Source organism: Pteropus vampyrus, unplaced genomic scaffold (genome assembly GCF_000151845.1).
Source record: "Pteropus vampyrus isolate Shadow unplaced genomic scaffold, Pvam_2.0 Scaffold81, whole genome shotgun sequence".
NCBI classification, from domain to species: domain Eukaryota; kingdom Metazoa; phylum Chordata; class Mammalia; order Chiroptera; family Pteropodidae; genus Pteropus; species Pteropus vampyrus.
In genome coordinates this window covers 1,095,527-1,111,263 of record NW_011888862.1, presented here as the reverse complement: position 1 = coordinate 1,111,263, position 15,737 = coordinate 1,095,527, and the positions used below count along the sequence as shown (strand labels likewise).

General features: G+C 39.9%; 2 protein-coding genes across 4 annotated transcripts in view; one reads left to right on the top strand and one right to left on the bottom strand.

Annotated features, from left to right (window-relative positions):
• Positions 1-15,737, top strand: part of ARHGAP6 (Rho GTPase activating protein 6) — a 477,103-nt gene that overhangs the window by 332,589 nt on the left and 128,777 nt on the right. The gene's annotated exons all lie outside the window — the stretch shown is intronic.
• Positions 8,873-13,582, bottom strand: AMELX (amelogenin, X-linked). Of its 3 annotated transcripts, XM_011363035.2 has the most exons (6): positions 13,005-13,582; positions 11,041-11,088; positions 9,772-9,819; positions 9,656-9,700; positions 9,137-9,403; positions 8,873-9,055 (listed from the first exon to the last, which is right to left on the bottom strand). In XM_011363035.2, the coding sequence occupies exons 1-6, from the start codon at positions 13,056-13,058 to the stop codon at positions 8,882-8,884; spliced, it is 636 nt and encodes a 211-aa protein (XP_011361337.1). In that variant the 5' UTR covers positions 13,059-13,582; the 3' UTR covers positions 8,873-8,881. The 3 variants fall into 3 exon arrangements, with proteins under 3 accessions (XP_011361337.1, XP_023388047.1, XP_023388048.1); XM_023532279.1 differs by lacking the exon at positions 9,772-9,819; XM_023532280.1 differs by lacking the exons at positions 9,772-9,819; positions 11,041-11,088.

Below are 15,737 nucleotides of genomic sequence, written 5' to 3'. Positions count from 1 at the left end.
GGTTGAGAACCACTGCTCTAGAGAAAAACAGTTTGGTAAAGAAATCCCTAACATGGAATTTTAGTCAAGATGTGACAAATGCCACAGCAAGAAGGGAAGGGTCAGAGTTGGAAGCCACAGCAAATGGGGACCAGACCTTACAAAGAAGATGAAAGGTAGTCATTCAGGAGGAGGGGTTCTAACATGCTGGCCTTCGATGAACCTTGTGCAGCCCTTCGATGAACCTTGTGCAGCCCTTGACACTCATGGATTTACTCTCGTATTATCCTTAGGGTGACCTTGGGGTGACAAAGAATAGCCTCTGGGACGTCGGACAGGAGAAGGCAGGGATCAAGCAAGGTAGCAGTCAGTAAGGGAGGTGTTCAGGTGGCTAGATGTCAGAGATGCCATATTGATAAATGACAGATGCGTTCAACTTTGAGGCCTTTGGCGAAGAAAACCTTTGGTATGGAAAACCTTTGGTGTGGAAAACCAGGTTATATCCAAATTCTACGCCGACCTTGCTTCCAACTGTGTAGGGTTCCCTCTGAGCATCTGCAGAGCCAGGAGAAGCCTTGTGTTCTGAATATAAGAACCGTAGGCAACATTTATTGAATTTGGGGCTCATTGACAAGAAAGGACTCAGAGTTGGATGTTTAGTACATTTTCTAGATGAGGAGACTGAGGAATAGAGAGGCTAAGAAACTTATCTAAGTTAACACAGCAGATAAGCAAAGGTAATTGTGAACTAGTCTAGTCGCAGAACCTGCACATGCCACCGCCACACGGGGAAGCCATCTTTGTCCTTGCGTGGACACTTAACTAACCCCAGAGCCCCCACATTACATAGACAAATCGGAAGCATGGAACATTCTTTGGAGAAGAAAACAAGATTTGGCTATTCTGAAGATAAATATCTGAAGATATTTAACATTGTTAAACATTTTTTTTGATTAATAGAAAAAAGTGCTGGCCCCTGAGATATTTTTGTTCATCACAGGGAATGTTATTAGTAAGAGGGCTTTATTGATTTTTTTTTTTTTTCTGATAGATGATTCCGGCGTGATTTATCAAGGCAAATGTTTTGGGACCCAACTGACCATTTCTTTCTTCTCTCCTCAACCTCTTCACTCCTCACCATTCTCAGCCCAATCTTATTCCTCAAGTATTGTTTATCTTCTAGAAGAGTGAGGTGTTTCAGATGAGGCCAGCGTGGAAATATTTTCGAATAACTCAATGTCAGCCAATGACCCTTGCTGATAAGGCTCTAGACCAAATGAGGGCAAAAGGAATTATTAGCCAAATCACAAAACAAAAAATAAAAGCTCCAATTAACAAGAATTTCACAGCAAACATAGGCTGATGAATATTTTATTAAAGCAGCGTGGAACACAGCTAGAGGCCTCTATGTTCTGGAAATGTGGGAAATCAGTTGAAATCATTTTTTCTCTTGTGATTCTCATGTTCAACCATTCACAGTTAGATCTCTTTGGTATTTTTCTTTTTTTTTATTAATACCATTGTTAGCTATTTTATATTTTTTTAAGTCTCGGCTTTAAACTCAATCTTGGTATTTTCAGCAAGTGTTTCCTACTAAGGGTCAGACTTCAGATTTATGGGAAAAATCAATGTTTTTATTTTGCGTGGCGTTGGGAGAGGAGGTGATCAACTGGACATTGCTTGTACATAAAATGAGCAACTTGACCTTTTTTTCTTGATAGAATTTCATATTGGAAGAAGTGTCATGTTTCGCGGTGATGATCATTGATATGATAACCATGTAGTTTCTAAATGATTTGAATGGAGAGAAGGTTTATTTAAAAGTTCAAGTTACTCAAATGGCATATGTCTCCAGATAGATCCTTTAACTACAGGTGAATTCAGTGAAGCACACGTGCGCGTGTGTGTGTGTGTGTGTGTGTGCGCGCGCGCGCGCGCGCGTACTCATTTGTCTTATGTTGTGCTGTTGGTTTGAACCACACAATGAAAAGAATGTAAATATTTTCTGATGTTTACAGGCAGTCAGTCACCCTCAGGGATGGACAAAAGTTCAGGTTTGTTTCTTATTTTAACCTTTCTGTCAGCTTAGACTTCTGCCTGTTCCCAGTGAAACCCTAGGTCAAGGGCAGCCCAGCCTCTACCTCCAGTAAGGATGTGGTCGGTAGAGGTCTAAAAACAAACAGCCATTCCTTCAGAACCAAAACAATTTCTCTTACCAGCAGAAAATTCATTTAGTTGAACTCCAGATTCATCTGTTTTTAAAGAAAACTAGAGAGAAAACCATTTCACTGTGCGTGATTCAACTCGAGGAAGAGAAGGGCACTTTGACAGTTCTCAGAAAATCCCCATCTGAGATTTGCTTCCTGGAATGCTTGGGAAACGGCTTGTTAGGGATAACTGAGATGTTCAGTTTTAACCAGCAAATCTGTTTTTGTTTCATCCTTCATTTAAAAATCTTCGAATTAGTAGGGATTGTTCTTCTACCTCAGGAAGTAGTGTGTAGAGCAGCACCATCTCTCAGCCCTTGGTGGCCATGGACGTGTTCGGTATCTGTGCTGTCCGGTGGTCGCCGCCAGCCTAAGGGGCCCGTTAGCACTTAAGGTGTGTTCAATGTGAGCGGGGAACTGAATTGTAAATTGTATTGCTTTTTAATTCTTTTAAGTTTGAATAGCCACGTGGGGATACTTGCTGAACAGTTTGAGTGAAGTATAATGACCGGTTAGTGTATGTCTCCGATTTTAAATATTCCATTGTATTATCACCCTGCATATCTGAATTTCAATTTGGAAAACGTGGCAACTATTACTGTGTCTGACAAAGGGAAGATCACTGCCAGGTGACCCTTTGAGTCTCCACCCTCAGTGCGTGCTATCGAGCTAGGTGGTTAGGAAAAAGTAGCCTGGAAATTACTTTGATAGACTGCGTTTCCCTTTGCCCTTTTAATAAGTGAATCGTGAGCATTTACTGGTTAATTGGAGCTGTTATTGATTGAGGTTGAGCTCTTCAGTGATTCAGACCTGATGTAATTAAGCGTAGCAGAGAAAAAGTACATTATAGCCAGTAGCGGCCCCCAAATAAAATTAGACAGTTGATGAGTTTCAAATCAGCGATAGTTCAGGCATTATTTAAAGCAAAAGAGAACCCATTTAATGTGAAAAGTCATTGCAAGCCCCCAGCTCTTTAAGGGGTTAGAGGATTAGTCATTGTGTTTTACCTTTGACCTGCCGGCTCTTTGAAACCAGTTAACCTTTGAGAGAACTTTAGCCGGAGCTGCCTTGATGGTCATTTCTTTTTTGTTTTACTTTCTATTTTACTGTATTTATTTTATCTGCATTGTTTCTAATTCTTCTTCCTTCACTTTATCATGCTTATCTCTTCTTTGTCTTTGGATTGTATTATTCATCTTTGTTTCTGCTAAAGCCACTTTCTCCTTTTCCTTTGCCCGTTTTGGTCAAAATATTCCTCTGAAAAATGAAGTATATATGAACCGATTTCTACTTGGAATTTATCTGAAGGGGACCCACCAAGATCCAAAGCTCACATCAAAAGGAAATGAAGGAAGGAGGTCCGTCTGGATTGACACAGAAGAAAGGGCGAACAAACTTTTTAAAAATTAAATTTGTTTCTTATTCTGGAAGTAACTTATATTTACTGTACAACAGTTGTATCTTCATGCAAACAGCTCCATCTTCTTCTTCCTAGTTTTTTTTTCTATGCACATTTATGTGTGTTTCAGTTATTTACATGTCATGATATATTCTCCAATGATACACAGTCCTGACCTTAAATTTTAGTTTGTCACAATTTTCCACTACTAAATTTTCTTCTAACGCATAGTTTTTATCACAGTATGTCTTCAGATAGATATAGGAAAATTTAAGTGAGGTTCAGTTTCACACCCGTTTAGGTAATGCTATGATCAACAGAATCTTTCCACATCTTTCCATGCATTTTGATGACTCTCTGAGGGCAATTCTTAGACGTGTATTTGTATCCTGGAAAAATGATGCATACTAAAGCCCTCACTAACCAAGAGTGAATGAGAACGGAGAAGATTTCAAATTTATTAGTGACACGGGAGCGCTTACAGTGAGATTGGAGGTTCCTTCAGGTGGTTTACTTAACTGCATCTGTCTCTTTAGCTTCATTTCAAAGACAACATAGCTCTGTAAAGAATCTTTTTGCCTTGTTATTGATTTAAGAATTTTTTATTAATGCATTTGTGATCACTGTTGCTATTTATTTCAGGCTGGACTTTGAGTCTTGGTCATTAGTATCTATTGATTTTCTTCCATATTTGATTTAAATACGCGTAACATTTGGGCCGTTGACTGAGTTTTAATGAGTTAGAAACGCTCTGTTTCATTCGATTGACATCAGCTATGTCATACTATGTGGTGACATGTATATGTCAGAATTTCGTCAGCTGCGGCCATCTGCCATAGCTGGGGAGTAAGGAAATAAGATACTCTCAAAGTGACTGTGGAACTTCCAGAACAACAGTCCCAAGGCCAATGTACTTTATTTTATTAGAAAGAATATATATGCAAAATAAGCTACATATTAGAAGATGTTAGTATACATGAACAACAACAACAGGAAAGAAATGATAGCCAAGAGCAGAAAGGAGCAGTTAGCACGAGAGAGCAGTATGGGGCAATTTAAAATGAGCATGAGAGCCTTATTACCTCTGAATTTTCAAGATTCACCTCCCTGATGGTATTCATAAGTCTCCATCTGGGCCATCCAGAAGACACTAGGTTCTGGTTAATATATAATGGTTAACGTGGTAGAAGAATGTCAGTTATAGAACACCGCCATGAGAATGATTACATTCAAACACGCGTTTGGACATTTAATACACAAGTTTTAGTTCCTTGTTAAAATTCTCTTGTGCAGTGCATCTCATTTCATAGTGAGTAGTCTTCGGAGTCCATGGCCTGGCTTTTTCCCTGTAATTCAACATGTGATTTGAATATATATGTCTGTGTGTGTGTGTGTGTGTGTGTGTGTGTGTATAAAATTTGAATTATTATAAAAGGAGAATTATTTTGTCAGTGACTTTCCCAAATAGAGATTCCTCTTATATCATAAAAATTGAAAGCAACTCCAGTCTGAGTCCAAAATTTGTGTTCTTTCCAATATCACGCACAGTCTCCAAATAGCATCATCGCTTACATCCTCAAGATGTTTCTCAGTGTGAACAACTGTAATGGCAATATTTTCATGAGCAGTGGAAGACAAAGTGTGTGAGGGAGCATATATTTTTGAGAATACACGGGGGTATATATTTCTATCTCCATTTATTAGATCCCCCTCCCAAGAATGTCATTAATGAAATAATTCTCCATAGTCCTGGTCATAGAAGCTTTACATCATTGAAAGAGACAGTTTGCTGGCATGATATAAATGATGGGTGTCCTAATAATGTCATTATCCACTGATCAGTTATGACCCACAGTGGAAAAAAAAAAAAAACTAACAGAGAAATGAATAGTGTGTGTCTTCCATCTAGAGGTAGATGGTACCGGATTCAGGGGCTCAATGATACCCCCAAGGACTTAGGGGCTTTCCATCTTTCCATTTGCCACTCCTGGTCACAAGATGGCACACACAGCTCCAGGCAGCACATCAAACAAATAGATCTAAAGACAGAACAGCACATTTTCCTGGCGTGTGTGTGTGTGTGTGTGTGTGCGCGCGCGCGCGCACGCGTGCACATGCACCTGTGTAAGTATATGTATATTTAATTAAAGGGTAATCTTTTTCTCCAGAAACTCTTCCTCTCCCAGCGGACTTCCCTTTCGAACTCATTCATCATTCAGGTTCCACCACAACCCATCCCTAAACCAATCACTGGCAAGGAGAATAGCTGCCATATTTGGTGTGGATATGGTCTGTTATGGTAACTGATGCCGTGATTGGCATGGAGGAGTGACATTCATTCTCTGGAAGACAGAAGGGGGCTCATTTCTCTTGAGCTCGTGGGAGACCGGATGCCGAGTTAATTTCAGTTCTGTCAACAAGGAATGAGTGCTGAGGGAAGATGCTGGACAGCCAGCTGGCTAATGACGTCTGCCATATTCACCAGAGAATTGGGACTATGCTTCTGTCATAGCGTTACTACTCTTAGGCCTTCTCTTGTTATCTAAGAGCTCATTTTACTCCTTCGGTAGATTCTAGATTCCTTAAGGATGAGGACTTACTGTTTTGGCCAGGACATGGAATAGTGCCTTACACTAGAGGATGATTAATAAATATTTACTAAATTGATGAGAATTTGCCCATGCCAATCGATTGAAACTTGTCTTACTTTCTTATTGAATCTAAACTCTTTAAAATCAAGTTATTTACTTGAATATTGACACACGCACACACACACCCCCGCCCCCCGCCGCGTCCGGTAAAGTTATGTCTATTAATTCCAGAAAATGATTAAGGGGCCTCAATCATAAAAATGCAAGAATAAAGTTACTGTGGGTGCTGTGTAATATAAACCCTAAAAAGACTGTTTACAGTTCTTTGCGGGTGTAGGAGGAAAAAAGGATTCAAATATAAATATAAGTGGGAAAGAAAACTTGTCTTGAGTCCATTTATACATCTGTTAACATTTTGAAGACTATACCATAGAATTTATCATCTTAAAGATTCTGAAGTGAAAGAAATGATTATATATAAAATCATTGTGATTCTCAATTGGAAGCTCCATTTAATAAGACTCTTCTTAGGAAAACTAATTACCTTAGTAATTTAAAATTCAGTACATTATTATACTTATCACATAATTTCATTTAAAAAAAACTTTTTCAGTAGAATAAGATCAAAAGACCAGATTTTGTTCATTATAGTGGTATGACATAGAAAGCCAGTGTTCCAGGTCTTAATTTGTTTTGCGACATAAACATTTCTCAAGAGCTTATCTTTTTCAATGTAAAGAATTCTTCACGTAAACTTCCCTTCATTTAGTTCAGGTTCAGTGACTGTACATGTTTATAATTTTTCACTTTATCAACTATTATAACTAATGTATAAACTTCTGTTTTTTAAAAGATTTGAGAGTACATTTAAAATTTCTCTAAAAAGAAATATAACACTCATTCGCCTGAAGAACAGACAACTTGTAGGTATAAATGAGCAGTCCTACCTCATTCAAGAGTCATTTATAATAGATTCTCTCAAGTGATGTGAAATTTTAAATTTAATTCAACACAAAGACATGAATGATTTTTAAAACATTTTATTGTTTGCTAATGGTACTTATTTTTAGTTACAGAATCTACTAAGTGAAGTGATGGTAGGCACAAATCATTGTGTCATTCTGAAAGCACCTGAAGTTTCTACTACAGTTCTCTTTATTTTCTGCTCTTTTAATCCTGAAAAAATAAGAAAAGGAACAATTAAAATAATATACAAATATTCTTAATGCAATTTATAGTAACACATATGGCTTCAGTTTTGCTAAAACAATGTACACCGTTTAAGTTTATAATTTTCAAAATTTATTTATTATCTCATTGTCATTAGAAATGAAGTGTCCAGGATGGAGGCCCCTGCCTTCAAGACACTTAAAACTATTCATTAATAGTAATAACAATTGCTACCTTTTTTTGAGTACTTCCTGGACACCAGGCTCTGAGCTCATCACTTTATTTTCCATAAAACAACTCTAAGACACGATCGATATTTATACTCTGATTTTACACAGGAGTTTGAAAAAGTTCAGACTACTTGTTTGAAGCTACCTTTTCATAAAGAACTCTGGCAAGTTGTGAACACATTACGAAGTTCATGGCCTTATTTATCAATAAAGAGATAAATACGTGTATTTTCTGTACAAAGAAGGAATATATACTTTAGGCTAGAATAATCAGCTATAGGTATCAGATTATTTGAGAGACAATCAGTTTTCAAAGATTCTGTTCCATAGTCACCATGATTGTGAATCAATATATGGCATATGTGATCATTTTTTTTTATCAGGAAACTATGGTATTTGTACTTGGACAGAGGCTTGAAAATTATCTGATTTAGTCATTTTCTCTCATTTTAAAGAAGGGAAAACACCCATAGATTTGAAGTAACTTGGACAATATTGTCTCCTCTTTGAGAGCAGAGCCAGAACTGGAGTCCAGGTGTCCCGGCTCCCCACCCAAGTCATTTGCGCCTTGCCCCTCAGTACTTCTTAGTCGAAAATCAATAGCATTTATAACTTGAAATTACATTTAGATACATACAGTAGAATTACAAAATCTCATATACGCAGAAGTAAGTGTTTATGGATATGGATAAGGGGCATTTATTTTATTAGCTATTTCCCACTCATTTGGAAGAGCTTTCTGTAATGGAAAGATCTTGTGCTTTATCGAGAAAACTTCATGCTAAAAGCTTACTCTATAGAATCGCAGCACTGAAGAGGAATATGACAGTCTGTCTAGTTTAGCTTCCTCCAAGTTAGATTAAAAACCACTAGAGACAGGGAATCTTCTCTGAGGTCTTTAAAGAGATTGCCCACCTACCTTTTGTAGCCTGTTCAAATATTTGCATCCCCTCACTCTCAAAAATTATCCTTTTTTAAATCTTCAGTGCAATTCTAGCCTAGTCTTGCCAGTCAAACACTTGAAAGATAAGGAGGACAGATATTCCTTTATACTGTTGACCTTAAGATTAACGGGCTTCAGTAATATATCTTCTAGTAGAATTCAAAATAATCGTAGAATGTAAACTCACCATAAAAACTATGGCCTTAATTACTAAGCCACGTAGATAAACTCGTTTATAATATAAAATGACAGCACATGTTTGAACTAATAGAGTCAGTGGCCTGTAGACCCTGGATCGTTTGAGAACTTAGAACTCTGGGGGCCAATTTTGCTTTATCATTTTCTTAGGTGTCATAGTGCCTTCAAGATATACTCACCACTTCCTCCCGCTTGGTCTTGTCTGTTGCTGGCCAAGCTTCCAGAGGCAGGTCAGGAAGCATGGGGGGCAGGGGCTGCATGGGGAACAGCGGAGGCAGAGGTGGCTGAGGCGGCAGGGGCTGGATGGGGTGCACGGGTGGCTGGGGCTGGATGGGCTGCATGGGCTGCATGGGCTGCATGGGCTGGATGGGCTGGATGGGCTGGATGGGCTGGATGGGCTGGATGGGCTGGATGGGCTGGTGAGGTTGCGGCTGGACGTGCTGGGGCTGGAAGGGCTGCTGGGCGGGCGGAAGGAGGTTTGGCTGGTGGTGTTGGGTTGGAGTCATGGAGTGTTGGCCGGGAACTGGCATCATTGGTTGCTGGGGGACCACGGGCTGCTGAGCTGGCACCATGGGGATGTGGTGATGAGGCTGTAGGGCGTGATTCGGGGGATTCTGCTGGGACAGCACGGGAATGATTTGGTGGTGCAGCCATCCACCCATGGGTTCGTAACCATAGGAAGGGTACTGGTGAGAAACAAAGAGTCAGGTTTACCATCGGCTCCATTGACTTCCGACTGGAGAAGTAGCAATGTTTTCTTTGTCATTATGGCGATATGAGTATTTATTCATTTCTAACCGTGTACACAGATAGGATCTTACACAAACTAGATTTCCCGTCAGTATCAGTATGTGGCATAGATATGTGATTTCACTGAAAAGGGAATTGAAATGCATGCTTAATATTTTAAGGGAATAAAGAACAGAAGAGCTACATACCGGCTGCCTTATCATGTTCTGGTACCACTTAATGGGAGTGAGCACCTTGAGAGAAAGAGACATTAGAATGCATTTATTTTCATTTAGTTATAGCCATAGAATGATGCGAAATAGACATTCAATAATGCAGTCCTGCCAATATTCATAGCCTGAAAATAGAAGTTCTACAGAAGAAAGAATAAGGTCAATATTTGTCAGGTGATTTCGATGTGTTAGGCACTACATGACATCCCTCGCACACATTTTTCTCGTTTTCTCACACGCTCTGAGGCAAGTATCACCACCTTCGCTTTCACAGACGAACGAGGTCATGGAGAGTTAAAGAGGTTTGTGAGCTTGGCTGAGGCACAAAAGTAGTAATTCCGTTTAATTCCACAGCTCCTGCTCTTCTTTGCAAGAACAAAACAAAACAATTAATGTGACTTAACATTAATCATATTCTATTTTGATTCGATGTCACAATGGGAACATAAAAGAGGCAGAAACACTGTCTCGCACGCTAGAAACACAGGTTTTTCTGGTCACATAGGTCAACCTTTTAAGGTTTCACAGAAAATCTTGCCTCAAATTGTCATTAACATTTTTCCTCAGCTTCTACGAGTAAACAGACTCACAGCTTGTCATCTGAACCTATGAGAGATGTAAGAGTTTCATCCCTTTCTGTACGGTAAACGCTTGGGTCACTGCAGGTCGAGAGACTGCGTCATACAGTACTGTAGATTTGATATCGATACAACAAACAATTATGAACCTCGCTAAGTTATACTTGATGAAACACCTTTTCTGTTGCTTAACTGTTTTGTTCTCCAGACAATATTTTGAAGTGTGGGCGTTATGATTATTTCCCTTCCGCAGATAAAGAAACCAAAGTTCCAGAGAGAGAAAATGATTTGCCCCAGGTGACATAGGGAGTATGCTTTCCATTGCTCTGCAGAATGTCACATAGACCCCTTGGTCACTAGTCTTTCAGTAAACACAAATGAGGGAGGCACATAGAGTGAACTTCTTAGAATCAGGAGTTTTCTAGCTCGAAAGGATCTGAAGTCACATCTTCCCTAATTGCCCCCATTTTATGGGCTAGGATAGAATAAACCTGGTCAGTCAGAGTTCACCTTCTACCCTACCATGCCACCCCCTGACTGCTTGTTTCTGATGGATAACTTTATAGCCGTGTGAGGAGGAGAAACTGAGTCAGAGAGGCAGGGGTGTGCTGGGGCAGTGCAGGCTTGAGGTGACTCGTCAGGGCTTAAACGAGGAAGCCAGTAGTGGGAACTGAAAAAGCGGGACTGAGAAACATCTCGAATGAAGAGTCAACACTATTCTTTACAGAGCTCGGGGCATTGTTAACTCAAACAATGGTTAAAATTAGTAAAGAGAAAAATTACCTCATAGCTGAAGTTGATATAACCAGGGTGCCCAGGATGAGGTGGTAGCTTTTATAGGGAGGAGGAAAGGAGAAGAAAAAGAAAGAGAGAGAGAGAGAGAGAGAAGAGGGAGAGAGAGAGAGGAAGAGATTGTCAATATGCAATTGTTCACATTAGAGAGACTGAAGCTACTTTTTAAAACTCTATATAGTACCGAATATATTTGGGGTCTACTTTTAGCTTGAACATGTACACTGTGTAGGAGAGGAGCCCTCTTATTTTAAAGGGGTCCAGACCAACAAAAAGATTTTCCTGGAGGTCTCAGTCTCATGGTGGGAGACCTGGAAGCAGAAACCAGCACACGTGTATTATCCAGTGATCTTGGGACGACACCCCTCCATCCGTGTTGTCAATGAATCCTGCTCTGTCCCGCCCACCGTTTTTACTTCTTGGAGAAGTAAAAATTTTTAGTTCTCACTCCATGTTGGGAAGAGAGATACGTTTCTCTTACACAATTACAAAATACCAACAAGAAGAGAATGGTCTCGCCATCTTTCCCTTATAGATCAGGAGGTGGAGAAGCGCTTAACTAGCAAAGAGATTGCTCGTAATTGGCATGCAAAGTAAATAACACATCGGCAACAACCAAAGAAACAACTACGTGTGAATTATTGGTGAATATGAGAACCAGATGGGTGAGGTGAAGTGGAAACGGTATCTATCCTGTTGGAAAATGAGAGCTGATTTAGGAAGCTTAGGCTAGTTCTTTTTATTACTCTGTCACTGTGTTATGGCAGAAACATTTAGAAGTTCAAAATAAAAGCAGCCTGAATAATTATCTAAACCAGGACTGTCTGTCCTGTCAAAAGTGGAGGCCAAGGAACTGATGATGCCTGCGATGTGGAGCTCTGGTTGGTCCCGGAGGGGGGGACAGGAGAGAATCGTGCAGAACACCTCTCTCGGACACTGAGCTTTTAAAGGCTCTATTCTTTGAAAATGCTGGTGTTTTAGGAGAAGGTTCATTCTCACATCTGAGTGCGAATTATTTTAATCAAGTAACTGCTTTTCTATACCTTCCTGATGGAAGCCCTCAGAGAGTAGGGGCGTTGAACTGAGCAGTGGGAAAAGGGCTGAATTTGTAATGCGGAGGCCCCTCGGGGTATCAGGAATCGCCATGATGCAGGGTGTCAGGAAAGCAGAGCACAGACCCTTGGTCTTGTGGGCGAGAGAGGAAGACAGGAGGCAGATACGCAAGCTTGGCTGGCTTCTGGTTGTATCAACTGCTCTTCACGCCACTGAAAAGCAAGTGGATCCTGCTTTGCCTGCGTGTGCTCTAAGCTCTGTGTCTGGAGAGAATGAGTCGCACTCCCTGGTGCTTGGCACGTCTGAGTGTGAAATCTATCCGTGCGCAGTGGGCGCAGGCAGGGAAGTCATGTGCTTAGCGGGTGCACCCGAAGGTTGGGGCCTCTGAGAACGGGCAGAGGACTCAGGAAGGGAACCCTAACACAGAACTGGTGCTGTCTGAGAGATAACAGCAGCGCAACTCGGAGGGCAGGAGGAGATTTGGGTACTTGTAAGAAACTGGGTTTTAGAGAAAACTGGCATCTTGGTAGTATTTGCCTAAGGCTAAGTTAGCACTTTCTCTGGAGGCTTTTCAAGGATCCCTTCCAAAAGGTTCCACCACCTACAGATGGGCAATGATATTTACAAGCTAATCGTTTCGATAGAATCTCTTGAGGTGTTTGTCAAAATGCAGAGTCCTGGGCCCCACCCCGTCTGTACTGAATCAGAAACTTGGGCAGAGGCATCTGAGAATCTATTTTTTAAATAACACGCTCTTCAAAGTGTTTTTTAAACCCAAAAGTGCTCAAGGACCTCTGACCTTATACTGTTTTAAACCCTAAAGTTTACCAGCTGCGGGGCCACTTTTTATTTCCGAGCTTGTGAAATTGGACATTGACTTATACAGGGGATGTTTTACTCACGGGCATAGCGAAGGCTGCTCCCAGGAGGCAGGCAAACAAAATCCAGGTCCCCATTTCTTGATGGCCCTGAAATATGTCAACACGCACTTTTCTTATCTCTTCTCAAAATTGAACATTACGAATGCTCCATAAAACTCACAGAATCCATGTTAGTCTAGTGCTAGCGGAAAGGGTGTGACTATTCTTTGTGAGGTTACTTTACCCATACCTGGCTCTCAGTTCTGAGCCTATTTCATTGCTTCTGGAATCACAGTAGTGATAGAGATGCTTTTCATTTAGATTGAGAGCTAAACAAGCTGCAAGGTCGTGAATAATCTCTCATCGTATGATTTGTCATGTCATTTCCCTGTACCCATACGGCTTGTAGAATCACAGATGCTAAGCGCAGCTTATAATTAATGATTAAAAGAATAGAGTTGGCTCTGAAAGTTGCGGAGATCATCCAAGTGCACAGTATTTGATAGTTTTAGAAACAGGAGACACAGAAATGTTTTGTTTGTTTTTGTTTTTGTTTTTTGGTGCAGTCCGCCTGAGCATTGCTACCGTTAAAAACAGAGATCGATCATCTGAAGAAAGACGTTAATTTGTCAAAATATAGTAAGGAAGGAGTGGATTTTAGTTCCAGGTATTCCCACCAGTAGAGACTTCCCATAAGACCTTCAGATGACATCTCTGAGCTCCAGATGTGGAGCAGAGGGTGTGGTTGAATAGACAGGAGAGAGGATGGTGCTAACATTCTATGATTATTCCGTGAATTTCGAATGACATATACTTAAAAGATTTCTTATTTACTCAATGGCATCTTCCTTTTGTTTGACACACCGGCACAGTAATTATTCTAGAAGTAAGACCCTTGGGGCATGAAGCAGAATAGGCCATCCTAAAATACGCATTTTGCTTTGTGGTGCAAATTATTGACTAACTTTGAAAACTGTCTGAGGAAAGACCTTAAATTTTGGCTATGGAAAGTACACTGACGTTTTCTACCACCGAAAATTTTTTTTAAAGTTTGAATTAATGAGAAAAAACTTTCAGTTGATGGTTCTATTTGATGATAGTAAATAAAATGTTTTCATGTTAGTGGATCACAGACTGTTAAAAATTATTTTATCTTAATCGATAAATAATTAAAATACATATTTGCTTGTGAAATTTGGCCTCCAAAAGTGCTCTGGGATTTTGGAACTAAATCTTAAAGAAATACAGACGTGTTGCTGCATTAGAAAGTAAAAGAATCCATTTAATAATCAGAGTCTAATTTAATTATGGCCCAACTGAAGAAATAACTGAATATTAACAGCATAAAATATTGGAAATACAGAATACATTCACATTATTTGAACATGAAATATAGAAAAAGAAAGAAGCACAATAGAAAGGATTCCAAATCATGAATAAAAATCCACATACCTTTGGGTATATGTATTCAGAGGAGGTTTCTGTCTGAAACTCAGGGATGCTTGATCCGATAGATTTCTTCCAAGCAAGAGCTCAATTTATATCATTCACGGCACCTAGAACGACCAATCCGGCTTCTGGAGGAAAAATATGTTGAGTACAACTAAAAATCCCTGTATCATGACTTTTTAAAAGCTGTGATCAAACATAAGTCTGTATGTTGTGATTAGTGCATGTAGTCTTTCATTATGGGCAATAATAGGTTTAACAGGCAAAAAATTTTATCGTGCTGTTTTTAAGTCAGCATATACGTTGACTGCACATGCTGATATATTCAGATTTACTTTTAAGAAGAGGCTATGTCATTGTCTGTTTCCTGGTTCTAGCAAACATAACATTATTCTTTGTTAAAAAAAAAAAAAAGACAGTTAGATGGTTGAGTTTCTCTAGTGAAACCAAGATGTCCTCTAGGGTTCTCCAGTCTTTTTAGATCAAGATAACTTGATTCGAACCCCCATTCTGGTAAAACCTCAAAGCTCTCCCCAGTATTTCTCTGAGGGATTATAATTTTGAGTTCACCACTGCTCTGTTTTCTACTCTCATTGAAGGTATCTTCTCTGTTGTCTGTTGCCATTTTTTAAAGTCACCATTCTGGTGTGCGCCAAAAGAGGGAACGAAGTCTCTTCTCCTTGTTCCCATCCTGCAACCCATCTGCCATCTAAGCGATCGTGAACTTGAGGTTATCACAGTAGCAAAACTTTTACTGATGATCTGAAAGGCAAGGCAAGGAACATAACACACACCAGACCTCACACTTAAAAATGTATTTCGATTCTTGCAAACAAATATGTATCAAACAGGGGACATTGCCCTGGCTCCCCCATCCCACAGAGCAACTCAGTCTTTCTCGGTATGATGGCCCTTCTTTGCCCACATCCTTTTGGCCCAAACCCACTTTGTCTTATAAGAAATCCAGATTCCTCTCTCTCTTTTTTTCACAGCCTCTTATCTACCCCTTTAGTTGCATCGTCCCCATGTTCTCAGCAGCCTCGCCTTTGCCCAAACGACAACCAAAGCCCTTCTCCTTCTAAAAGGACCTCTGAACTAGCTATTAAATTCATGTCTTCTACTCTTCTACTTTAGCAAAGCATATGTATTTGTTTTCTTTTATTATAGAATCGGATCAATTCAAAAGAAGATGCGTATCTAGTGGTAAGAGGCAGCCGATGAGTTGTCTATCAATATTAGATCGATAAAGGAAATACTGATTATATACCCAGCTACTATTGGTAGTATAGCCAGATCTCTTTGACTACTTCAGTAATATTTGTACAT